The following is a 26544-nucleotide window of genomic DNA, read 5'->3' on the forward strand; positions in this document are numbered from 1 at the left end:
TTACTGTGAATTTTTGTCAATGTCTTTGATTAGCAGGCAAAATACATATTCCACCTTCAAAGAATACTTTAACCAACATATGAAAGTCATCAGGCAACTTCACATCTCTGTGAAAACTATCTATCTCACTCAAACAAAATAATTTAATATTCAGTGGTTGAGAGTCAAGGAACTGAACATGAAAAGATGCCTTGTGATTAGCTTATATTGATACTAATCACTAATCCACAGAAAAAGTTTAGAGTACCAACCTCTTTTGCATCCCATTCTATGAGTACCCTGGGTAATACAGTACTTTCCTCATTGCCTTAGTGAATGCTAAATAGGTCTAACCAGATTGAAGAGGAGAGATGGATGACACCCAGCTTCATGGAAACTACAAAGAAAGGTGCAGAGGAAGAAGATAAATTCCAGTCTTAGCTACTGATTATAGGGAAAAAAAAAAATAAAAATCACCTTGAGCTCCTCTTTAAGCAGGATTTTGTATGCTGACCAAACTGGTACGAGACCCTGAACACGTACCTGTTTAAGCCCCAAATGTTTCTGAACATGTGCAGAAATGGAAATTGTTGTGGATGAGCTTCTGCCTTGATGCGGTGACTGCTGGTGGACTTCAAGATCTTTTGTGTTAGATCTGGGGTACATGGAGACTTTTCCATACCTGGCATGCCCTCAGGCAAGACAACTACATATTTACTCATCTAGAATGTAGGTGAAGCACAGGTATGTACATAAATACATTGAGATATATATTGAGATATAGATAAGTATATATATAGTATAGAAAATATATTACACATATACATTATGTTTAAACCCATTTAAAAGAGTTCAGTACTGTCCTCTTTTCCACAGTAGTTACTTTATGTTTATTCTTTTACTGAAATAGAATGTGAGGGACTTCTATTTGTAGAAGAAAAAGCAAACCACGATTTTTTGGGAAGGGTTTGTTGGGGATTTTTTGTTAAGTCAAAATTTAATAGAAAATAGCAGAGAAAAAATTAAAAAAATCATGGAAAATACCAAGTCCCTGATTACTCATGAGTTTTTGCTCCATGAAAATGTTTGCACAATCTTTTTCAGATCTGTGTAGACATCTTCACACTCCAGATGCCTGCAAAATCTGCAGTGAAATTTTGTACATAATGGTGTCAATGCCTTGCAAGCATCCTTCCTCCTCTACAAGCCACTTGGTTTCCTCTAGAACTTCACCACAGGCTGGTAGATCTGCCAGTATTTCCAAAGCAATTTCAAAATGACTCCAAAGGTGATACTGAAGACAGTTGTGCCCAGCTGGGATCAGATTTTCAGAAGATGTCTGAAAAGATGTCTGAAAATCTTGTATTTTCTGGTTTAACTAGGTCAGCGCTATTAACATTCTGGCCCTTGGGTTATTGTGTCTATGAGTTAGAAGAAACATTGAAATAGTAGCAACATCTTTCTCTGTGCTTTGTTGATCACATGCAACAAATATTTCACAATAATAAAAGCATCTTTGCAGTGAGCTGCATAAATCAGCTGTACAGCCTTAGGCTTGGTGACTTTTCTTCTGTATGGAACTGCTTATTTTCTGTGCTCATTTAATTGTTTACTTCTACCATCTACTGTATGCGAGAAATGTAGCCTCTGCTTACCAGATACCTACCTGCAGTATTTCTAACGCATCTGCAAACAATTCCCAACTTTATGAGTCATCACTGGGGCTGAACTTGCAATCAATAGCCCTACTGATACAATAGCTGAGAACTTAGTTAAGCCATGTGTAATACATGGTCTGAGTACAGTTATTGCACTGCACTCTGGCTTGGTATGTCTTACCTGACAAGGAAAATATCTTGCATCTCTTTTACTTTATATTTTGTTTTAGTACAGTGGAAAGTTAAGTTTGGTTTGCAATAAATTTTCATTTTATGATAATACAAGGCAAGACAGCTCGGTGTAAGTTCTTTTTGTCTTATTGCTATTATATTTGATCTAGCTACATGTCCTAAGGGGACAATATTTGATCAAATTTATGCTTTGCTCAAGTCAATGGACAAACTTCAGTTGATCCTGGAGCTGTCTTTCAAAAAAATCAGGTATATCTTAGGCATAGGTAATGCAATTTTTTGCACCACATACATTTTCATTTCATTTTTGCCAACCATAACAAAATATGTGTGCTCTTCACTTTGAACCACATAGAAAGATCTCCTGTCTTTAAGTCTAAATAACTGTAATAATAACAAATCTGTCTCGGGTCCAGTTCTACTATAGTGTACTGGGTGGACAGGGTATGGGTGGACAAATGGAAAGGGATCATTTTAAAGCACTATACTGACTTCATTTTTACTGCCCTTGAATGTTTTTAACAAGTGGCTTATAAAAAGAAAATATGCCACACATTTAATCACAAGCGAAAGTAAATAAGTAGACTTATGTGATCTGTCTTCATGTACAAAGAAATCTTAATATTTTATAGGGCGAGGCACAACCTGTCTTTTGTGGATGAATTTTGTTCTCATTTATTGAGTGCTGTCAAATAAATCTTCTCTGGCATTCAGGCTTCTATAAATACTGTTCATTGTAGATAGAAGGAAACTTTGGCCCTTAAGTAAGTTTTATTTTCAGATTAGCTACCATTCTGTCTTGTTTCCCCTCTTCCCATACATCAATTATTGAGGGCTATTTAATTAAGAACAGATTACAAACATTGTCATTGTTGTTCTTTAAATTTCCTTTGTACTGAAGTGCTACAGAGTTAAAACACCAAGCACAAAAGTGCACAGCCATCCATGACTAACAGCATACAGCAAATAACAAGCTCTATGATCAAAAATGAAAGCCAGTGCTGTTCATGTGGAATAATAGAAATCATACCACCATGACACTTCATACGCATCCGAACTACCAATGCGCATACACTTGCTCAGCCCATAAGATGCCTCAGGAATGCAGCTGCAACACAGACAGAAACCTGCACGAGAGGTAAATACCCAGAGGGAGGCTGCTTCCCACATCTTACACGGATGGTTCTTCAGCTGCAGAAAGGGAAGGCAACAGCTACTCAGGACATCCTTCTTGCAGCTCTGTGGAGGTATCCTTGGGGTGCTACAGCAAACATTGGTGCTGGTCGCTGCTGTTCTAGGTGTAGCTCAGTGCTGATAACTTCCTGTGTTTCAGTGAGGAAGATGACCAACGACAGTCACCGGCTTTTCCCATCTGTCACACAACAACGTCCCCCCAAAGAGTACAGAATTATGCAATGTGGTACTCAGGGCTCTGTCAAGTCCCTGTCTTCACTGTCATTAAAAATAACCTTCCAACCTCTACTGGTTTTTCTTTGGGGTTGCAAATGCCATTCTTAATTGAGCAGAGAAAGAAAATCTTACCTGCTCACAAGTGAGAATGGAGAAACCCTGTGTGTTTCAGGGAGAGAATAGATTTTACAAGTGTGTTCTCTGCACTGTGTTTTGAAACAAACAAGAAAAAACACCAATCCTCTGCCCATTAGCTGGAAAACAAACCCAGCTTAACATTTTTGCTCAGCTCTCACTGCAGGAAGTGGGAAACTTTCTGCTGTTTCAAGGGGAATTGGAGCAAGCCAAAGAGAACAAGAAAAACATGCAGCCTCCTGCCAATAAAATGCATGTAGTAAAGGACTGTCAGGGAGATCAAGGGCCTCACAAACTCTTTAGGAAGCATTTGATTTCATTGTCATTTCACGCCACAGAGAAGGGGATTCCATATTCCTGCAGTCACCCGTCCCAACTACTCCCATTCTGACATTCAAAACCTGCTGTGGCTGAGCCCCATCCTCATGTGTGAGAGCTGAGAGATGGAGAGGGAACAAGGACTCACTATGCAAAGACCCTCTAAAAAGACTGACTGTGAGCACCAAATCTCTTAAATCTGTAACTTTGGCTTCAATCGGGTGAAATTATACACTGGTCGAATTTTTTGCTAAATTTGGTAGGGACTACAGCTGTAGGATAACCTCACCCCATTGTGAATGACAGGTGAATGCTGGGGTGCCTGCAGAAGGGCCACAGAGATCAGTGTTTCTTCTCCAGCTCTGCGCCCCGCTGCTCGCTGCATTTGCTGGAAGGAGCACATCTGTCCTTTTGGAAGTCAGTGCCTCATGTGTCAAAGTGAGAACAGAAACTTCCAGAGCGTGTTGATTTGTTGACAGGCCAGCGTGCAACTGGAGATGATAACTCAGATATAAAATTAACCATATGAATTCTCATCCTTCGAGCCCTATCAGATACCCTCATTCTGTTATAAGGCTTTTCCTGTGCAAGCTCTTAATTCACTGATCTCCAGAAGGTGTTGAAAAGATTTTCTGAGAGAGTACCTGAGGGTCCTATTTTCTCTCAAGCATAATTCCTCCCGATTAATGATGGTTGTAGGTCTAGAACTAATGATAATTTGTGTTCTAAGTCCTTAAAAAAGAGTTTAACACAGTGCTCATGACAGCGCCCACTGTTTTCTGCTAGATAGGCACTGTTTCCAGCCTTATTCCTAAGCATCAATGTGCCCCTCAGATCCACATAGGTATGGCATTCGCTATCTATAAAGCGCACTGAGATGCGGGATGCAATATGTGGGATGCATGCTAAACAGGGAAATAAACTACTCTCGGAGCTTTGCAAACAGAAGGTTGGCCAAATCTCTACCTCAGAGACGATATAATCTAAAAATAATAACCAGAAATGATTAATTGCTGTCAGAAAAAGAAAAAACAACTCAGACATTTTAGAACAAATAGGAGCTTTCTAAACATATTGATCCTTTTTTAGTGTTCATCTCTGGCTAATGATTCAACAAAGTAAATGTAGACATTGCTTTGTTTCACATGCCCCTATTTACCCACCCTTACCTGAATTTAGGAAGCAAAATCAGAAAATAAAAGGGGCTGCAGGAGGAAAAACAAATTAGTTTTCAAATCACTGGGTCTAAGTTCTTCCCAGCAGCTTTCAGATGCTGCCAGCTCAGACACAAAGAGGAACAGCTGTGAACCAACAAGATTGAGGATCAGAGACGAGTCCACCGGCTGCTGCAACATCTCTGGTACAAGAATTTTCCTCGGACTCTTGGGAGGCTGCTAGGGATAATGCCAAACTACATTTAAAGTGCATTTCTGTATGCGTGTGTGTTTATACTGCAGGGTTTTCACTGAGAAACTTCTCATGAGTGAGACACAGGTAGACAAATGGAAGTCTCTGTGTTGGGACAGGAGCCTCAGAGTGCATTAGTAGCACTAAAATGACATAATGGAGTTCAGGTGCAGCATCTTGATGAGCTCTGCACAATGGTCTCGGTGCTCCCATCTGTATCGGCAGGGAGCAGGAACTCTTTCTTCAGATTTATGTCAGGAAAAGCTCTGTCTTAGCCTTCAGTGGAGCCTCTTTGGAGAGGCTTTTAACCCGTGGCTTGGGAGGTGCTTTAAAACTGCCATCTGTATGTGCTTTACCTCAGGCTACAAAACCTTCTGTCTTGTGATCATGACAATTATTAGCCGGTCCTGCATTTGGAGAACAGTCAGAAGTCCAGCCATTAAATGACGTCCCCAAAAATCTATTAAGTGTTTCAATAGTTTTGGGAAAAATAAGAAGCACCACCACTTCCCTCCCTAGATGGAGTGAGAATCAAGCATGACTTTGACCAGCAATGAGACGGTGAACATTTCACAGAGATGACCTTGCTTTACCATTGTCTTGAATGGAGGGAGCCGGATGAGCTGCCTTGAGTTCAGGCAGGGTGGCATGCATTTGGCTGCCATTTGCCCATTCAGAGCTCTCCTGCATGTACGGGTGCAAGCTACCATCAGTGCAATCACGTAATAATTGGAGAATTACTGGATGCATTTTTGTAGTTGTGACTCGGGAATGGCATCATGTTGGCAGCATGCCTGAGCACTATGTACTATTGCTGACACCAGTGCTCAAATAAAAAGGTTTGCCATTCCTGCTGCAGAACATGGGAAGCTTTCTTCCTGCTGTGGGTGAGAAAGTATCAAGCTGTACCTTCATCTTCTGAGCAAACCACTACAAAGCAAAGGGTTTCTCTGTAGTCACTGGACTGGGAACACACTGCAGAGGTGCTGCTAGTGCCAAAGAGACCGTACTGCCAGTCTCCATGTCACATCCTCCCAGCAAACTCAGCCTCCTGCCCTGAGGAGCAACTCATCAAGGAACCTGTTTGTCCTTTCTTCTGCTCTTGTTGCCCATGGGAGGTGATGGTAACGCCATTCGCATTCTGCATACTGGAAGGTACTGCCACAGAACAGACCAAGCCTGTTTCTGAGCTTTTCCAGCTGCTGAGATGAAGAAGGAACAGAATTTCTGCTCTTTTGGGCAGGTCAGGTGTCACTGAGAAATACAGCGTGCAAGAGCTAAGTACTATACTCTGCTACCTCACTAACTTGAGTCTGCCAGGTGCCACACACTGCTGGAAACCTCCCAGTTCTGTGGAAACTGACAGAGTCTGCATGCTCCTGACTCTATTGCATATCACAGAAGCAGAACCTTGAGAAACTGCAGACTCTTAGCACAGAGGCTCCTTGGGACTGTGAAACATACTCCTGAGAAATATGAAACAGAATGAAGGACTCCTCAGTGTTAGAGATTGCCGGTTCTGTAAGAGCATGATACACATTACCCCATAAGCCTGTCCTAGAGCTGAATCAATGCCGCTGTACCTTGCACCATTTCCTTACAGTGCTGCTTTCCTGAGTGAGTCACTAGGGTTGTGATCCCTGCTTTACATGCTTCTGAAATCTTGTGCAATGTTGTCAGGACTGTTATGAAGTTGGCAGTTGCTTTATGTGTTTATTGCAAGAGGTTTATAAAAATAAAATAGTCGTTTTGGACAAAATAAATGACATACAAGCCAGGTTTACTGCTGTAACACAGTAGGTTTGTAGAAGGCGGTGGCATGGGGAACAGAAGATTGAACCCAGGCATTGGCATGGTAGCCAGACCTTCATTCATTTGCAATTGCTTTTTGTGCTGTTATTTCAACCCATTCGTTAAGCTGTCTACCTGCAAGTGGTAAAGAAAGAGACGACACTGTCATTGTGCACATGAACTGATGTGGTTTTACTGCATTTGGCCACACACTGAAATGGGATATGCTGGTACAGAGCGCAGCCACAGGTCTTATCTCTGCTGCTGCTCCCTTCACAAAAGAATAATCTCCACATCAACAGTTTTCCTACGTTGGCTTGATAAGGTTGCAATCCTACCTTTTGCTGTTGGTCAGAATGCAGAGATTAAAAACACTCAGTTGATGCAAACGGTGGGCTGATACAACACACAGATGGGGTGTAGATGTGCTTCACACAACAGAGAGCAGAACTGAAGGGGAACATGTCGCCTGGAGGCAAGACGCCTCTTTAATTGATAATGGCAAGGAAAATCAAATACCATATTTGCTTTTTCCTGGAGTATATTGAGACTGATCATAACTAACATCTGTTCATGTTAAGCAAATACTTGTCATGATTTAAACTTCTGTTTGCATACAACTCCGAGTAGTGCATCTTAAAGTCATACATATTCATATAGAATGAAGAATGCATAATGTCTGCATAAAAAGATAAGCTGTATGACTATATATGAAGACAACAACTACAATTCTCACAGCACTGTCATTGGTTAATTTTAAAATATTCAAGCATTATTTAAAAAACAGTAAGCTGAACTTAAAACTACACTACGAAAAATTGTATAACTGAAACAATGCTGACTGGATTTTCTCAGTATTAATCAATTTTAATGTTTATCTTTTTTTTTTCGTTTTTTTTTCTTTTTCTAACACTTTTGTTAATTAGTTGTTGTTTTAACCTCCAGTAACATGATCAGATTTCTTCTGCCTCTGGGCAATTGAGTTATGCTCTGATCTCAAGTTCTAAGGGAAATGTTCAATTTTGCTTTTTTCCACAGTTGAATAAACAGTACCATGTATACTATCTCTTGTGTTAGAATAGTGTTGTCTTCACATAAGACTCAAATAATGGTATTAGTCATTCATTTCCTTGTACACATACACCCTATTGCGTGTTGACAGGTTTATAAGGATGCAGTGGCAGCCGTGGGTGCTGGGAAGCTCCTAGACGACAGCCTTTGAATCCTTGCAGTCCTGAGCAATGGTGCCTGAGTTAGTCTGTTTATTGTCTGCTTTCTCTCCCAGATGCTTGACTTGTCTGAAAGATTAATACATTAACAAGAGTGGTAAGGTCCAGGGTTGCACATCTTTAAGACATGTTTATTAGCAGATGGCACATGAAATTCAAAGGTCACTGTGGAAGGTAACATTTTAAAGTGAAACAACAATATTTATGTTCAAATACTATGCTGATGAGATCATATGGAAAATTGCTTCTGATTAAATTAGTTTATAAATAGCTACGATATATTTATTGAAGACTCCCAATGCCACTTATAGTCTTCTTTCTCTTTTACTATGATTCCCTAATTTATGTGGTAATACAAGACCTTATGTAAACATACTAACAGCAGGAAAAAAAAAAATCTGTACTGGATGGACAATCCAACTTTCCTAAATACTTGAAAATCTACTGTGAAACTTGTATCCATTGTCTTCTCCTTAAAGATAATAGTCTGTATAAGAATTTTTAAGACCTGAAAGAATTTTTAACTTACTTCTAAATTCTCTAGGATAAAATTCACCCTGCAGACATAGGGACTCACTGCAGATAACTATCCTATTTACAGGCAATATCAATTGCTACAATACATTGGAGAAAAATCATGTTATGCTACTTAAAGATAATCCATACAATAAACAGAAAATCCTTTTCTTTAGGGTTTCCATAGGAAGATTGACTGTCTCATAGTTCATTAGTAAATATTATCAGTAATACTAAACCTGAAATCCTGCTTATCCTCTCAAATTGTCAAAAACTACGCAAATTCAAATGGAAAGTTTTTGCACAGGTCTAAAAGGGCAAGTAAGCTCTTAATTAATATTTCTTATCTACAGTGCCACACAGGCATTAAAATGCAAAGGATTTAAATGGTACTTACTTTTCAAGTGATCCATTTTCAACTTTCATAGCCCCTTCCACTGGATCCAGTCCTTGTTCTGAAAACTGTTTCAAGGCACTTAACGCTGCCTAAATAAAAAATGAATTGTTAAAAACCCACTGACACAACTGTGTTAATACCAAGGAGGATGTATATTTTGGTATTTTGAAGCCATTTAAACTGCAGAGCTTATAAAGAGGGTACAGAACAGCGCCATGATAAACAACTGAGTTTGTGCACAGGTTTGGAGATATCTTCTTCTTCCTGGGTGTAGAAATGATTTCTGTATGTGCTAACAAAAGCTGCACTATCTACATCAATAACATGATACATTTTTAGGATATCTGCTTCTCCAGCTAGAAAAGACTCTCCACCTTCCCCCTGTGCTTTCTTAGATTTCACACTTCCTGGAACTTCCTATGGAGCTTGCAGATCTTGTCCTGCAGATGACTGCAGAAGGTGTGAACAACAGGTAGATGGGCAGCAGGGCACTGCCAGCACTCTGAAGCTGGAACCTGAACAACACAGCAGACTGATGTCTTATACATTAGTGAACTGTGCTAAACAGGGTAAGCCAACGTGGGACAACTATGAAGCATCAGAATAATGATCAATTTTTAGCTCATATTTTTCTGCATAATTGCATTTTTTGTTGACAGACTTCTCTCTCAGCTTCATGAGTCCTGCTTTAGTTCTGAGAGGCACATTGTTCTTCTTTCCCCTAGCTGCTTTGGCAACAGACAAATGATTTTTTGTAATTAATTTAGCAAAGGTTGATTATGAAACTCTCAGGCACCACATGCCTTGCTTAGAAAACACACTCAGAACAATAAAACAAATGAAGTCTCTACTGTATCAAAGGTGAAAGGCAAAGCAGAACTTTCTATTTAATCACTCCCACCTAAGATGCATTTATCACAGAGTGGAAAAAGAGGTGACTTTCCACAAACACTGTCACCCAAGGTGACATTGCAAATACTGGAACTGACTGCAGGTTCTTTGGCACTGCTGCTTTAGTTGAAGCCAGCAACTGCTGTTGAGAGAATTGGAAGTTGCTCTCTTTGTCATTGCTGGGATAGAAAGAATCAATGTCTCTATCTTCATTTCCCGTTCCTTTTGGACAGCAGAGGCTCTGTCAGGAACAGGAGCTGCCATTGTAATGAAGTACTAGATTTGCTCTCAAACTAATTCTTTGCCTGGATTCTCTCAACAGCTCCTTCCCTTGAAAGGTATGTTTATACAACTTAAATATTATCAGACAATGTGTATTTTGGCAAGATGAATAACAGTGCAAAAATTGCCAGGCTGCCCTAAACTAAAAGACCGTGTATCCCAGATTTGTCTATAGTAATGACTAGCTGCCAAAGCTTCAGAAGGCTGTACACGGTACTCCCACCCATAACGCATGGAGAGGAATCTTTTCGTTTGTGAGGTTTCATGGTTTTTGTGCTAGCATGCAAATACAAAGCTAAACACTTCTTAAACATCAGATTAGCACTGCTGCTTTTTGTCCACTCTTCTTTTGCCATATGCTCTGTGCCCCCTGTATCTGAAATCTGTCCTGCTCTCTACTAGTTCTTTCTTCCCATCCGTTCATATGATTCCCTTCATCTTAAATTATCTGTTGCCTATATCTTTTTATTACTTTTCCATGCTATGGTTGAATCTCAGACCTTCACGTCAGACACAGCTTCACCTGTTAAAGGATCTAACAGTTTTATCATCTTTCAGTATCCTTCCTTTCCCCATTTATTCTAGTTTTCTTGACATTTGGTATATTTGCATTTTCTTATGAGACATCTCTTTCTCTGCCACCTGACAGTGCCTGTCATTTCAGAAGTGTATTCTCAGCTCCTATAGGCTCTGATCACCATCCACCTTTCCATTCTGGATCTCGATCACACAGTGAAATCACTAAGTTTGTTCCAGCCAAATCAATTTTTCCCAGTGGCAACAAGGTTTTTCTTCTCTCAACTTCTCTGTTTCTTCCAGTAATCCAACACCTTTCTACATCCTAATTTCTCCCATCTACTCCTCTTTGTGGGATTATTTCCAACACAATGCAAGCATTGCTCAGCAAGTGAGGGAGAGGCTAGAACTAGGCTCCTGTGCTTCCTTACACAGGGCTGTTTCTGTATTGTATTTCAGTTGATCATGGGCTATCAACTACCAGCCACAAACAATCAAGGGGTAGGGACTGGCACGCAAGTATATCCTTCCTTCTCATACCCATTTTTTACTGATTGACATCAACAAAGCAACCAGATCTCATTTGTTCTTATTTATGGTAGCCCAGAGAACTTTACTAGGTAGTACTGTGAGAAGGAAGCTGAGACATCTGCTCCTCCTACAGCTTTATTGCTATCCCATCTGTTTTTTTGAATCTACCTTGTTTACTTTTTTTTAATATCCATTCTTAGCTTCCTGGTCTGACGTGTGAACTGTAAACTTGTTGTGAAAGGATGGTTTGTTCAGGTTATTTGTTTGTACAGTGGCTTAGACTGAGAGGCTCTGATCATAGTAACAAGCAGTGCCAAGTAATGCTTCATTTAAAATTAGATCACAACGTAATCATGTGATATGTAGGACAGATTGATCTTGATAAGTGGTCAATGAAACCCTCAAATCATAAAGAGATTAATTGGACCAACCCAATCTTCCTTTCTAGAATTGCTTTGAATAAGTACATATGTTACTCACTACTGTTCTACTCACAGAACTGGTTATTGCAAGGCAGATCACACAAATTGCAGCAGAGCAGCCTTAATAGCTGCTTTCCAGAAAAAACAAACAAACAAACAAACAAAAAACTGCTTTGGAATGTCCTGGAAGAATATGAGCCACTGTCTCAAAGGGAAAGTCTTTTCCTCTTCTATCAAGAAGGGAAGAAATATTGCAATACACAATAATGAAATCCTTTGCCTGTAAGCATGGATCATTACTATATGGGTGTCAATGATACAAATATAGAACAATTCATGGAAACATATAAAATGAAGGAAATGAAGGTAAGATTAAAGATGAGTAAAGACAGACATTCTTAATAAGAACACAATGTCCAAATCCTAATTCTTGTAATTTGTTATGACCTCATTTCTCCATTTTATCCTTCTTCAAACCATGCCCTTCCCAAATCAAAATGTGATATAAAAGGTGAGATCTCAGATATATTACTAAAACCAAATTATAAAAGACTCAAGCAGCAGGAAAGCAATCCCATATTTGGTATTCCTGACCTTCCAGGCAGAAGTGTCAGGTGCTTGTGTGAACACTGCTGAAGAGCCAGCCCCCTCCATCAGTCCTCATCAATGGCCTTCTCACCTTTGCTGCTCTGGAAGTTGACAATCTTTTCAAAATCTCAGGCTTCTCACTATTGAGTCCCTATTCCCTGTCTTCTGCCTCTTTCCCTTCTCTTTCCCAGCCAATCTAGTGCCTCTGGTCTTCCCTCATTAATACCTACTTCAGTGTTTGGTCTTCTTTAACAGCAGAGGAAAACACCTCTACTTCTCTACAAATCTCCCCCTACCCAGGCCTCTTCTTTTTCCCACTCCTAAATGTTCTCCCATTCAGGATCTCCAGCTGCTCTCCTTCCTCAAGTCCTCCCAAACTCTTACAACTTACAGACCCTCTTTATCTTCCAATTTCCTAATGTATTCCAGGTTTACATGAAATTTGATTTCTTTTGCATGGAAAAATGTCTTTCTCCCTATAGGTTACCTGTGGAGGAAGCCTAACTACATATATCCTGACTTCTGCAACAACTTTTGTATTTTGGGAAAGTTCCTTTCATTTAAAAATATCTACTAATGGGAGGCGACTGAAGAGCAGTAGACAGAAGATAGAGTGAGATGCTTTGGACCTTAATAGGTATCCTTAATGCTTCTCCTTGCCCTGGAATACTCCTAGGCAGGCATGAAGATTTTGGATTCAGGAAGGAAGCTGGTAGCTAAAGGCTGTGACCTGAATAATTAGCAGTGACACAGAACCCAAGTAAACTGCAGTCAAGAAGTGCTACAAGCAGACATTAGGCTAATTTAATCTATGATTCAATTCTCTTAGTCTCAATGGATTTACACAGTTTGGCTTAAATTTAACTTGTGAAAGGCAGATAATTTAGATTAAATGAAAAGGAAAGAAAAGAATGGAACATTTGACAGTGAATCTGGTGAACAATTTCCTCTTTTCAAGGCTCAACACTTCCTTCTATTGATATTTTTCTTACAATAGCATCTGCACAGATATAGAGAATTTTTTCTCTCCCCCAGAAGATTTTACAACTGTTTTGTGAGTGAAGCCCCATAGGTTAGAGAACAGATGTCCTTACACATTTCTTGTATCACTTGTTTTCTATGTAGCTAAAACAGTGCCAAAAATACGATGCCAACAGGATGCACCGCGCTCCTAGCTGTTTGTCTTGGCTGCCATTTCCATTATTACTGTGTGTCTGTATCAGGACAGGGATGGATGTTTCCAGTCATTTTTTAACTTTCCTCGAGTCAATTGGCAATTAGTAAATAGCATTCAAACTTGCAAATATTCTTCCTGTTTCTCACTCTGGGGATTAAGCATCTTGTAATGACAATCTAGTAACATTAGATCATACTTTTAGCAAGAACTGCAGACAGGCACTACACTAGTCCTTGTGCATTTAAGCCCATATCCTCATGACAACCTTTTCCCATTTTTTTTATATGTACTTATATGTACTTTTCCTCTTAAATCCATATTGCATTTCAGATTAGTCTATGAAACTGAAAATTTTCATTTTGTTGTTTTTCTGAATGAATGAAGGGTCCACAGTAGGCAATAAAGAATAGAAGGAACAGAGGAGGTAGAAGGGATGGAGATGCTGACCTCTACATCAAGGAAGGAATAGAATGTGAAGAGCTGTCCCTAAAGAATGGCCATGAGCAAGTGGAAAGTCTATGGGTGAGAGTTAGAGACAGAGGCAACAAAGGGAGACTTGTGGTTGGGATCTACTACAGCCCACCTGATCTAGCGGAGCCTGTTGATGAAGTCTTCTTCCTCCAGCTACAGAAAGCATCATGTTCACAGGTTTCTGTCCTGCTGGGGGACTTCAACTACCCTAATATCTGCTTGAAAAGTAGTATGGTGAGTTGTAGGCTATCTAGAAGGCTCCTGGAATGCATTGAGGATAACTTCCTGAGACGGGTAATAGACATCTCCACAAGGTGGGATGCAATGCTGGACCTATTGCTCACCAATACAAGTGAACTGATTAGTGACACCAGGATTGGAGGCTGCCTGGACTGTAGTGACCATATAGCACTGGAGTTCATAATCTTGAGAGATATTGAACAGCCAAAGAGTAAAATAGGAAGCTTAATTTTAGGAAAGTCAAATTCCAGCTTTTTGGAGAATTAGTCAAGAAAACTGCCTGGGAATCTGTCCTCAGGGACAAAGGGGCAGAGCAGAATTGGCACATCTCTAAGGAAATTTTCTTGGGGCACAAGAATTCTCTATTCCCAGGTGGAGGAAGTCAGGAGAGGAAGGTAGGAAACTGGCATGGCTGAACAGAGCCTACCGGTCAAACTTGGAGAGCAAGAAGAAAATGCATAGGCAGTGGAAGCAGGGAGAGGTAACCTGGGAGGAGTACAGAGATTCTGCTAGGCTATGTAGGGTTAAGGTCAGGAAGACCAAGGCCCAGCTAGAACTGAACTTGGCAAGGGGTGCAAAGAAAGATAAGAAAGGCTTTTATGGGTACATCAATTGGAAAAGGAAAGTCCAGGAGGGCATATCCCTTCTAGTGAGCAATACAGACAGGTGAGTTACAACAGACTGAGGCTGAGGTATTCAACAACTTTTTGCCTCAGTCTTCACTCGTGACTATTCTATACACAGCCTTCAAAAGGGAGGAGCTGAAGCAGCAATGACCCTCCTGCTGTAAGTGAAGATCATGTTTGCGACTACCTGAGAAACCTTCATGCCCATAAGCCTATAGGTCCTTATGAGATGCATCACAGAGTCCCGAGGGAATTGGCTGATGTAGTCACCAAGCAACTCTTGATAATATTTGAAAAGTCATGGTGATTAGGTGAAGTCCCTGGAGTCTGGAAAAAAGGTAATATAGCACTCATTTTTAAGAAGGGTAGAAAGAGTGACCCAGTGAACTACTGACCTGTCAGCCCCACTTCTTGGCTGGTGAAGATCATGGAGTAGATACTCCTGGAAGCTATGCTAAGGCACAGGGAAGAGAAGGAGATGATATGGGATAATCAGTATGGCTTCACCAAGGGCAGGTCCTGCTTGATCAACCTTTTTGCTTTATGACGGTGTAACTGTGTCAGTGGACAAGGGAAAAGCCACTGATGTCATCTATCTGGACTTCAGTAAATCCTTTGACATGGTCCCCAAAACATCCTTCTCTCCAAATTTGAAAGATATGAGTTTGATGGTTTAACTACTTGATGGATGAGGAACTAGTTACTAGATTATATCCAGAGAGTGGTGGTCAATGGCTGAATGTCCAGATGAAAATTGGTGACAAGTGGTGTCCCTTAGGAGTCAGTACATGGATCAGTGCTCTCTAACATCTTCATTGATGACATGTACAGTGTGACTGAGTACACCCTCAGCAAGTTTGAGGACGACATCAAGCTATGTGATGCATTTGACATGTCCAAGGGACACGATGCCATCCAGAGAGATCTAGATAGGCTTGAGCAGTGGGCCCAGGTGAACCTCATGAGGCTCAACATATTCAAGTGCAAGGTCTTGCTCCTAGGTTGTGGCAACCCCTGCTATCAGTACAAGCTGGAACATGTAAGAATAGAACATAGTTCTGCCAAGAAGAACTTGGCGGTACTGGTGTATAGCAAGCTGGACATGAGCCAGCAAAGTACCTTTGCAACCAAGAAAACCAACTGTATCCTGGACTGCATCCAAAGGAGTGTGATAACTAGGATAAGGGAGGTGACTCTGCCTTTCCACCCTGCACTGGTGAGACCTTACCTGGAGCACGGTGTTCTGGTGTGGAGTCCTTGGTGCTGGAGAGAGGTGGACTTGTTAAGAGTGCATCCAGAGGAGGGTCACAAAAACGATCCAAGGGTTGGAACACCTCCCCTACAAGAACAGATTGAAAGAGCTGGGGCTGTTCAGTCTGGAGAAGTGAAGGCTTTGAAAATTGGTGACAAGTGGTGGCCTTCTGATACCTAAAGAGGTGCTATAAGAAGGAAGGGGACAGACTCTTTAGCAGGGTCTGTTGTGACAGAACAAGCGGAAATAGTTTCAAACTAAAGGAGGGAAGATTTAGATTGTATATAAGGAAGAAGTTTTTTACAATAAGCGTGGTGAGGCAATGGAACAACTTGCCCAGAGAGGTGGTGGATAACTGGAGACAGCCGAGATCAGGGTGGAGCAGGCTCTGAGCAGCCTGGTTTAGCTGTCCCTGTTCATTGCAAGGGAGTTGGACTAGATGACCTTTAAGAGTCCCTTCCAACTCAAATGATTCTATGGTTCTATGATTCTGTGACAAGATTTTACCATCTTAATAGATGGGTCTGAGATCAAGGTTGAATCTGCAAATGACTTGTGATCACGGTGTCTGTAAACCACATGCTACATACATGAACAAGTATGAGTGTAAGCTTGAGAAAATGCTTGCATGCCACGTCAAAACAACAGAAGCATCAAACTCTAGTCCTTGATTACCCTTGCAAGACAAAAGCCTAGAAAATAGCAGAGTTGATGCATGAATCAATCTGCTCATAAGTGTATTTACAAACACTCAGTGTTCATCTGCTTTCTAAGCTAAAAGAAATGGTGCCCCCCAAAGCAGGAAGGTTCTTCTCTGCTCTGTGACAGCTGAGGCCTCAGAAGGCAATATGATTTTGTGCAACAACTCTGCAGAAATCCTGTCTGCATCAGTAATGGCATGCATTTCATGACTTTTTAATGTGTAGCTTTAAATTTCACATTTAAAGGCTATTGAAAAAAAAAAAAACATCACAGCTGTTGAGGTGAGTTTGAGGACTTAGAATTCCAAAGTTAGGCAACTATTAAACTCTGTGTGTATTTAAAAATATTGTTCTTGCTGACTATTTTTTACTTGCTCTTGATGAAGATATTTCTGACCAAGCCTCCACCTTTAACTTGTCCACATCCAAAAATGCACACAGATGCATAAAGGGAAGAAATATCTCTATGTGTAGACTTACATACATGCGCACGAGGTAGCTAAAATTTGACTTCTTAATATCTTCATTTAATCCCCCTGGATTCACCAGGTTGGCAACATATAAGCTAAAATGAAATGAGGAGACAGTTACTGAAACAAATCCCTTTTCCCAACAGCTTCTGTTCTAAATGATTTCACTACACTGGAAGTGATAATTTCTGCTAGCAGTTCTCACTGCTTTCCTCACAATGTGCTGTTCTCCCCAGTTGATTAGATTTCATGTGAACCAATGTTAACATCTGTTTAAAAATTGAATTCAGAAAGGCTTTTCACACTGCACAATGTAAACCTTAATTAAATGACTTTAAGCCCTTTTCTCGCACAGTTTTTGATATGCGTGAAAAACGCAGAGTTATAATCTGATTAGCTCACGTAATTTACATGGAAGCAGCATTTTCCAAACTGATTAATGTTTGCACAAATGAACAGTCACCTCATAGGCACTAAAATTAAGGATACTGATTGCGCCTGTCAAGAGAAAAAGGCTGGAGGATAGAAGGAATCCAGTATCTTTGAACTAAGAAGGAAGCTGCACAGATGTACCTTAGAACAAGTCCCATGCAGTAGTTAATGCTATCCCAAAGCAGCTCATGCATTCACCAGTTGAAATGACACATAATCAATGTAAAGTCTGACCTTGTCAGCTTTCTGGGGGTAATCATAAAGTAAGGATTAACTGTTCTTGAACAAACTTTCCTACAGATTAAACAGAGCTTCTATCAACAACAGCAATCATGTCACCTTCATCCACCTAGTTTTACCGGACACACATGGCTTGAATCCCTTCATGCCTCTCAATATTACAAGAAGTGGATGGAGTGAAAAACACTATTGAACACGACATTTTATTTCTGCAGATCTTCAACAATCTACTTCAGCAAAGGGACTAGCTGAGTTAACAGTCAAGAGTCACTTAGGAACTGGTATTTTCTAGCATGTGAACTATCACATTAGATAACCCATCACCATCATTGGGACTATGAAATAATTTCAGAAGTAATGAATGGCAAAGCATTATCTTTAAATCTATGAAACAGCACCATGATTATCTGAGGTGAGGCAGTCCTATTGCTTTAGTGGTGATTCAAGAGTTCCTGGCCACAAGGAAAGAAAACTACATGAAAAGCACTTAATTATTAAAATAATGAAAAAGTATGGGGTTTTTGTTTGTTTGTTTGTTTGTTTGTTTGTTTTGCTTTTAATGAAGAGTACCTGATCAAACAATATGGAATAAGAAACTTAATATTAGAATAAGAGATTAATCAGGGGCAGAAATGCTGGTCTGTTTGCCAACTTTCAATTCATTTTTACTTTCAGATGAGAGTAAGAGATGAAGGGATAGCTGAAAGTTTGGTAAAAGGCTCAGAGAAGTGTTAAATCTGCAGACTTCTTTCTCTTCACATACATTCTATTGTGAGGAACAATATTTTCAAGTGACAACAAAATGCTAACTTTGCATTACAATTGATGCTGGAAATCAGTAAATTAGTAATTCCTTCTAAATATCTCAGAAGATCTTTCAGGTTCAGTGCCAGTATCTACTGAGGTGTGTCTATAACCTCCAATAGTGAAGAAGTGAGGTGTGAAAGTTTAGCCCAAGTATCAACAGTTAAATCCTAATCAAGCTCCCTTTGTCAGGTCATTTCACTGCCTCTTCAGTCTTTACTGGATCTGAACTAAAAGCCTGTAAATTCTTTAGAAGTGTATTTATCTTTAAATTTCCCATTTTTCCTTCAATTGTTATAAAAGAAAGAATAAAGATGGAAAGAATAATGCATTGTCACAACTTACTAATCGGCATAGTGAAAACGACTTAATATTAAATTTCCAAGCATTTACTCTGTATGCAAGAGAATTTCACCAGACAACAATTAAAATTCAAATTAATCTTGCTTATAATTTTTTATCCTCAGCCAGAAGCTACTTAAGTACTAACTTTCAGAAGGAGGTACACACCAAAGCAACAGAGGTTCATTCAGTAATTACAGATGAGGGCATTTAGATGCTAGTGATTGGATGGACAGGTAGAGGTATATCATACAATCTAGGCAACACTAAAAATTGAGAAGCTGCAGACAAAAATTATAAGAGATTTTAAGAAGTATGACTTTAAACCTAAAACTGAAAACAGCAGAATGTATATCCTCAGGCAAAACGCTGCACCAGCAGGGAAGAAAGGCTATGAATCACTGTCTCTTTCACCACTGAAGGCTGGAAAATATCCTTGTCAGCTGCGTTCTCAGAAAAAAATTGGTTTATTTAATTATTTATTTCTAGGCATTTCTACACATCCCTGTGTAGATTTGCAAGTCCAGTGTCATTAACCCTATGTGTACTGCAGGAGAAAGTGATTTAAAATAAGTGGACCAAGCTTCTTGGCTGTTTAAGATTTCACGGTGACTTCTAAAACACAGCACAACAGACCATCCCCTTCATCAGCCTGATGGTCACAGTTCTGTACTGCTTCATATCACTTTCCCAGTACTTAAATGAGGAAAAGACCCTGTCATTCTCCACCGGGAAATGGGCCCTGATGCATATTGTTAATAATGTACATGTTGCCAGAACTTGTTCCAATAAAACGAATGAGTTCTAAACTGTGTTGCATTTAAACAAGATATAAGCATTTATTCCATTATTTAAGCAGTTTTCTTAGGCAAGTGCTGATTTAAACTCACTGAATATTAAAAGATTTTTGTGAACTCTCAAATCCAATTCATATCAAAATTAATATACAACAAAATAATACAGAAATTGATATACAAAAATTAGTATACAATGAAGTTGTAAAGATTACGTGTTACTCTGCTTACTTCAGCATGGTTATACTTCCATGCAAAGTAAACACTACCCGTAAAAAACACAGTCATTGATGTTTAAATGTTTTTCATCTCTACTTGCAAGTATGTTCTTCATAAGACAAAATGGCACTCAAGGACGAGAAGTAGTTTTATTACTCTTGTTTTTCTAGATAAGGAAACTGAAATAAAGGAAGAGTGCACAAGCACAAACACGGCTGGCCAAGATTAGGCACTTTTGTTAGTTTACGTGCATTTTACCATAGCCCAAGAGAGATGGGGAGATTCTGAGAAAAAGTATGCAGTGATGGAAAATAAAACCACATGATTGTAATTCAAGTACCTCATTCCTTCCACTACCACACAGCAAGGTAATATTTTCATTAATATTAAATACTTTTCACAACATAGCAGATTAAAAGACTCTCTTCAAAGAGAAAGAGGTAAGTGAGAGCCTCTAACAAACTTGTTTTTTCATTGAAATGGGTTTTTGTTGAAATGTTTTAAAGAATATATTTTTATTCCAATGTTTTACAAAAGAATTCTTTATTTTTGTTCATTAACATTTGACACATTACTATTTTTAAAGTCTGTACACTTTAATTTAGTTAAGGGATTGATTTCCTTAATATCAAATTCCTTGGCTTTAGCTGTTTTAAAATGAAAGAGTGTTCAAGTCCATTAACGTAGATTATAAGTGTGTGTCAGTCTAAATATGACAAGAAACTTGACTTTGAAGACAAAAGCAATAGATTACACTTAATACAGAGGGCTGTCCACTGGTGCAGTCAAGCAGCGCATTAGAGCTTGAACAATGGGGTGTTTAGGGATCTGGATTCTTGCATTACAACATCTCCTGCAAAGTCCACACACTAAATTGCGTAGTATCTCTGTTTTCGTGTAACTCTACTCTTGCAATCTACATACAAGCATTCAGAGAAGATGCTTTCACCCTGAAAGCAGTAAGGACCAATCCCTCTCTTCATTCTCCAAGTCTCATTTTACAAGTGTGCGTGTATGTCCCACAAAGTACCAAATCTAGATTGACAGCTAAAAGTGTTATATTTAGCACATATGGCATGTAATTAGAAATCTGAATGTTTCCAAAAGGCAAAAGTTTTTCATTCTGATCTCAGTGTACTTTTATACTGCATTAACCAGTATTTGTCTCCTAATTGAAGTTGATTTAAGTGAGATCAGAGTCAGGCCCAAGAGCTACACGCCGAAATTCTCATCTGAAGCAGTTTGTAATGTAATTTTGTCCTTGCTAACTGTTGATGGCTTATCCTCATCCCATTTTAACCTACAACCATCAGTTCCTTTAATGGAAGTGCCTATAAAGATCTTCTCTAAAATATGCTTTTCCAGCACACTTAATGTCTTTTAATGTCTTTCCAATTAAATCCAGATGTGAAAAGCTTAAGGAACAGTTCTCAGGACTGAAAAAGATGACATAAATCTTGCAGCTGACAGAGATCCCACTGAGCTCAGTTGGGGAAACTCACAGAGGACTTCTTGTGGGCCAGAAAAGCTGCTGGGTATAAAGACAGATGTGTATACTCCTATTAAAAAAATTTAAATAAAAACTGACTCCTACAATGAGGTATCCACAATTATCAGGGACATTACTAACTCAATCCCTCAATGTGCTGAGCACATCCTGTGTGGCACAGATTTCCCTCATCTTTTCAGGAAGTTTATCAGAGTTGAAGGGGGTCACATCTGTTAAGGAAGGAGCACCTCACCTTTTAGGATTGCAGCTCTTAAACCAGTGGAGAGGCTGATTCTGGAAAAGCTGTCTGTCTTCATCTAACACTGTATCAACAAGGAGATAACGTGCTCAGCAAAGCAGGACCCTGAATTTCTGTCTCCTTTACCTCCTCCACAACCAGGTTAGCAGATTAAGCTGTGATTTCAGTACAGAGGGGATGCTAAATGTGCTATTAATTATAAATTCTTACTAATCTGATGGGAAACTGGGCATTCCTAGTAACTGACTACCACTGCTGGGCAAGTGCTGTTTGTGCAGCTGTCAATTTGGGGTTTATTTTGCTGTAAGCACTTGCACACTCTCAGGTTTTTGTTTTTGTTTTTTTAATTTTTTATTTTCACAACAGTAGATCATCTTGTTTTGCCCCTCCCCAACTGTTTGTAAATGTGGGCTCAGCTCAAGCCATGTCTTTTGGATACACAGGAAATATCCTCCTCCCCCCAGACTGTGTTACAGAGAGTTTCTAGAAACCTGTCCAATGCTAACAGCTTTGATGCTTTTCCTACTCTCATGCTACTGACTTATTTTTGAAAGTGGTAAAACATCCAGACAGATCAATAATTTTTGAAGAGCTGTATGTCCATGAGAAAACAAGAAAGAAAAAAAGGAAAAATGTTCCAGGAGAGCAAAAGGACCCATTTCTAAATGAAGACAAAGTTTGAGCCCATGTTTATCAGTGACAGAAACTTCAGTAGAGATACTTTGGATACTACTAGTTCCATTTTTCTATTCCCATTACAATATTTTAGCACTGTTGTCATGAGTCAGTGTATGGAACCATGAAACTAGGTAACAATCTATGGACAATCTTACTTACTCGGATATAACAATGAATGATTGAACATGGGATGTAGACAATAGTGCGGACCTAACTGAAAGTGGAAGGCTCCTAGATGCCCTGACAGAGCACTTGAAGATAAAATTCCTCCAGATCTCCACTTGCTTTATTTTCCACAATGGCAAGCACTTTTAGACCATCACTCCTGCAGGGCTGAAGGCTGGATCTGACTCCCACCAAAATGAGTGTTTCATGACCATCACTCAGGAAACACGAGGAATGCCCTTCCCTTGGAATGAACTGCTGTCTCCATGAGGATCCCAGTCTTGGCTAGCTTAGGGAATGAGCTCAAATCTCCTGTGCTTTGCTGCCAGGGACCACCAGGACAGCTCTGATTTATAGTTTTTTCTTTGCAGTTTTATAATACAAGAATGTTCACTTGTAATTACAATAGCATTTTGTTGGCTCCCTGCCTTCACTTGGGTATGCACAACACCATATCCTTCATTCCAGCCTTTTTATGTCAGGACCCAAAATCTGAGAAGAAAATTACACCAGAAATATCATGAAGATGCTGCAGATCTTGCTGTCCTTCAAAGAGGTGACTCACATATTTGTTGGTGGGAATGTGTGGCCAGCTAGATGGGACCTGAACTAGAAGTCAGGAGGAGAGACAGTCAAAATTCTTTTTCAGAAGGACACTGAATGAAGAAACAAAAATATTTTGTTTCTTTTAAGAGAACACCTCGGTTTTGAGGAAAATCTGTCTCAGTCCTGAAAAAACAGCGGTCAAAAAAATCACAGGGAAGTGCCACACATGACCACTGGGCCGTTGAGTATGTGTGAGGTGACACATTCATACTTGTTTGCTCTTCTGTGTGAAAAATTTCAAGAGATTTCTAATTCATTTCAAAGTGAGTGAAAATACTTGAAATCTTGATGTGTTACATGGGATAAAAAATCTGTTTCATTCAAAAGAGTGACTCTGTCATTAATCTGCTATGTGACATTGGGGAACAAGTTTAGCTGAATATTTTTCAGGCATATACTCAGCTCTCAAGTTTGAGATCAAGTAGCACATTTTGATAATCTTTTTGTGTAAATTTGATTTTGTCAGTTTCAGTAGAGGCATGCACTTCTTTAAAGGAAATTCCAGGTATTTTAGATACCATTTAACAGTTAACTGTCAAACATTTTCCAAGTCTTTTGAACAAAGAATACTTCTGTGCAACTTTAATTTATAGTGCCATATATGTCCCGTTTAAAGTGGCTGTGATTAAGAAGAAACACTGAGCTTAGATTTTTCTACTAAATGAGAAAAGTTTAAAGCCAATAAACTGTATCTAGGGTTTTAGCTGGGAGATGAAATAAAGGGCACGTTTGTTCCTGGTCACTGAGTTTTTAACCTGGGTCTGTTGCTCCTGCTGTTAAGCTCCTATACATTCCTCACTAGCACACAGCGTCCAGCAATCCCAGCTCTCAGAGTCAGGAATTAGAGGTGAACTGCATAAAATAAAGCAGCTTTTTAGGGAAGAGCTAATGTATGGCAAGCACCATACACACTAACATAAGAATGAAGCTGCAAAGCTTAATTTTTTAAAAGAGGACTTCTTCCACAGACTTTTTACAATTTTAGATTGCAAGCATAGATTCCAATTTATCAATTGGATCTGAGGATTCTGACAGTATCTGGAAGACATGGAGGGCACTGCTGAATCTGCTGAATAGAATGCCAACTGTATTTCACCTAGCCCTTCAGTGCAGCGGAGGAGAGGCTGAGCCTTATGCTTGGACTCAGCTTTCTGAAGATGTGTCAATATCTTTCAGGTGGCCCAAAGTTTGTCTTTCCTGTACAACAAGAAGGACGAAAAATGCCCTGGTTTTCTAGCAACAAAAGAAAACTATACTATTTTTGTACCCCCATTCCCTTTCCATGCTTGAACATGCTTTGTTTCTTCAAATAAAATACTTTAGCCTATCTTTTTACAGTACAGAAGCAGTATCATAACTAACTTCATTGTTTCTCCTTTTGCCTCACAGCTCTGCCTTTCATGGACATTTGATTATTGCTTAAAGGCGAAATAGAAAATGGAGAAAGTCTAGTCTGCCTTCAACAATTCATCACTTCAATGATCAAATTAAATGACAGCATTGTAAAAAACTCTAGTAAAACTTTGATTATTTGTTTGTTTTTGACTAGCGCAACCCTGCTATTGTACAAAGAAATTCAACCATTTCTTTAGAAAATGCAGGTTGAAGGATTAGTCCTTACTTAAAATCAGTATCTGCTACTTTCCTATCTACATTGTGAAGTGGAAGATGGAATTTTCACAGTATTATTCAAAATTTTCTATTTCCTACACCTCTCCTTTTTAATAAATAAATCTATTAAAATCTAAATCTACCCTCAGATTCAGCATCTATATCCATTTTTATGTTAATTTATCTGTATCTGAATTTGCTCTACAGTCAATGATTCCCACTATTGGCTGCTACCGAAACAAGTAGGAAGATAAAAGGACTACTAACACTGCGGAACCAGGCACTTCCAGATATCACAGAATCACAGAATCACAGAATGGCCAGCGCTGGAAGAGACCTCAAGGTCATGAATCTCCAAACCCCCTGCCTCAGGTAGGGCCACCAACCTCCACATTTAATACTAGACCAGGTTGTCTCCATGAATACTGTCCTACATACTTCTTTGCTAAAAAGGGAACACACAGGGTACTCTGTCACCCAGCAAGTGCTTAAATGAGACATTACCAAGGAGAAGGGAGGTTTTCTCAAGAACTCTGACTTCTTAAATTCAGGAACATCTCCAGCTGGCAGCTCAGCAATGCAGATTAGGCATTTCTTGACTCTGATTAACGGAGCTCTGCAACTATGGACCTGCTTTTCCTCCACTTACAGTTACAGTCAAAGAAACCCACCCAGATACATGTCCAAAAACTTTGCCAAACAGCTGGCTTATAGTCTGGAAGATCTGCTAACGGCTATTTTATCATTTCATTCTAGCAGCTATTATTAAAATCCATTAACCACAGATGTCAAAAAAGCTTATGCAAAATCTTGCTAGTTACAAAATAACCTGTCAAGGTTAGATTCAATGAAGAATTTAGGTGCTTACAAATTAGGCACTGTAAGAGTGAGGTTTTAAATAGCACATCCTTGGAATAAAATCAAAGGTCTAAAGTTAAGTACTTGGCTTCTTTATTTTGTGTAAGAGAAGAGGCGGGTTTCTCTGAAGAACCTGAGAAAGCCACGAGCTGGACATGGAGCTACCTGTAGCTGAACTGCTACTCTCTAGAGTTCATATCCAAAACCAGGTTCCCATACAGAGGATCCGGGAAGACACACGATCCTTCTCTAGGATAGCACTTCCAGCTCTACTACAGACCTGAGCAGAGCTCACTGTTTTCACTGATAAGGTGACCACTGGAGAAGCAGGAAAAGGTGAGGGTCCCCCCTTTGTCAGTGGCATGAATGAAAGCATTTGTCCACCATACAAATCAGATAGATTTTAGTTTCTTAGCTTTAAGCAAACAGGACACATGTCCCAGCTCCAACATGAGAATCCAGTCTTCAGGCTCAGTGACAGAGAAGATTCAGCTGTTGAACTGGGCCACTAGGTAGAAAGAATAACTTGAGATCCAAAAGGGAAAGATATTGCATAAGAGAGCCTGACACTGTAAGCTAAAATGATTGTAACAATTACTGACTTGTTCTGAGGAGCACCCTATGTCCCCAAGATAATTTCTGTTCTTCACCCAACTCTTGCTTTACCACAAAGCTCAGAAGTGGTAAAAGCAGAAACCGTAATCCACCACTTCTGCCTTTCAGTGACTTTTTAACCTGTAGGATACAATCATATTCCTTATATTGTGCTTTCTCTTTGTGAGCCTGAGTACGTTAACTTTCTGTTATCTGTTATACAGTATCTCTGATTATCTGGGAAGGTAGATAAA

The 26544-nt window shown here is 39.5% G+C and overlaps 1 protein-coding gene across 8 annotated transcripts in view; it reads right to left on the bottom strand.

Moving 5' to 3' along the window:
• Window positions 1–7058: 7058 nt before the first annotated feature.
• The window catches only part of LOC104909369 (double-stranded RNA-binding protein Staufen homolog 2-like), a 59235-nt gene continuing 39749 nt past the window's right edge, over window positions 7059–26544 (bottom strand). For 7 of the 8 annotated variants that reach the window (XR_793014.3, XR_002113432.2, XR_793015.2 and 4 more), the window contains 2 exons: window positions 9033–9121; window positions 7059–8188 (listed from right to left, as the gene is read on the bottom strand). Coding sequence is in view for 1 of the 8 variants with exons in the window: in XM_031552886.1 (XP_031408746.1) it covers window positions 8095–8188; window positions 9033–9121 (183 nt within the window). In the remaining 7 variants the exon portion in view is untranslated. Of the gene's footprint in view, window positions 8189–9032; window positions 9122–16004; window positions 16026–26544 lie in introns of those variants that run through there. The other variant, XR_004159289.1, reaches the window with a different exon arrangement.

Source organism: Meleagris gallopavo, chromosome 3 (genome assembly GCF_000146605.3).
Source record: "Meleagris gallopavo isolate NT-WF06-2002-E0010 breed Aviagen turkey brand Nicholas breeding stock chromosome 3, Turkey_5.1, whole genome shotgun sequence".
Lineage (NCBI taxonomy): Eukaryota > Metazoa > Chordata > Aves > Galliformes > Phasianidae > Meleagris > Meleagris gallopavo.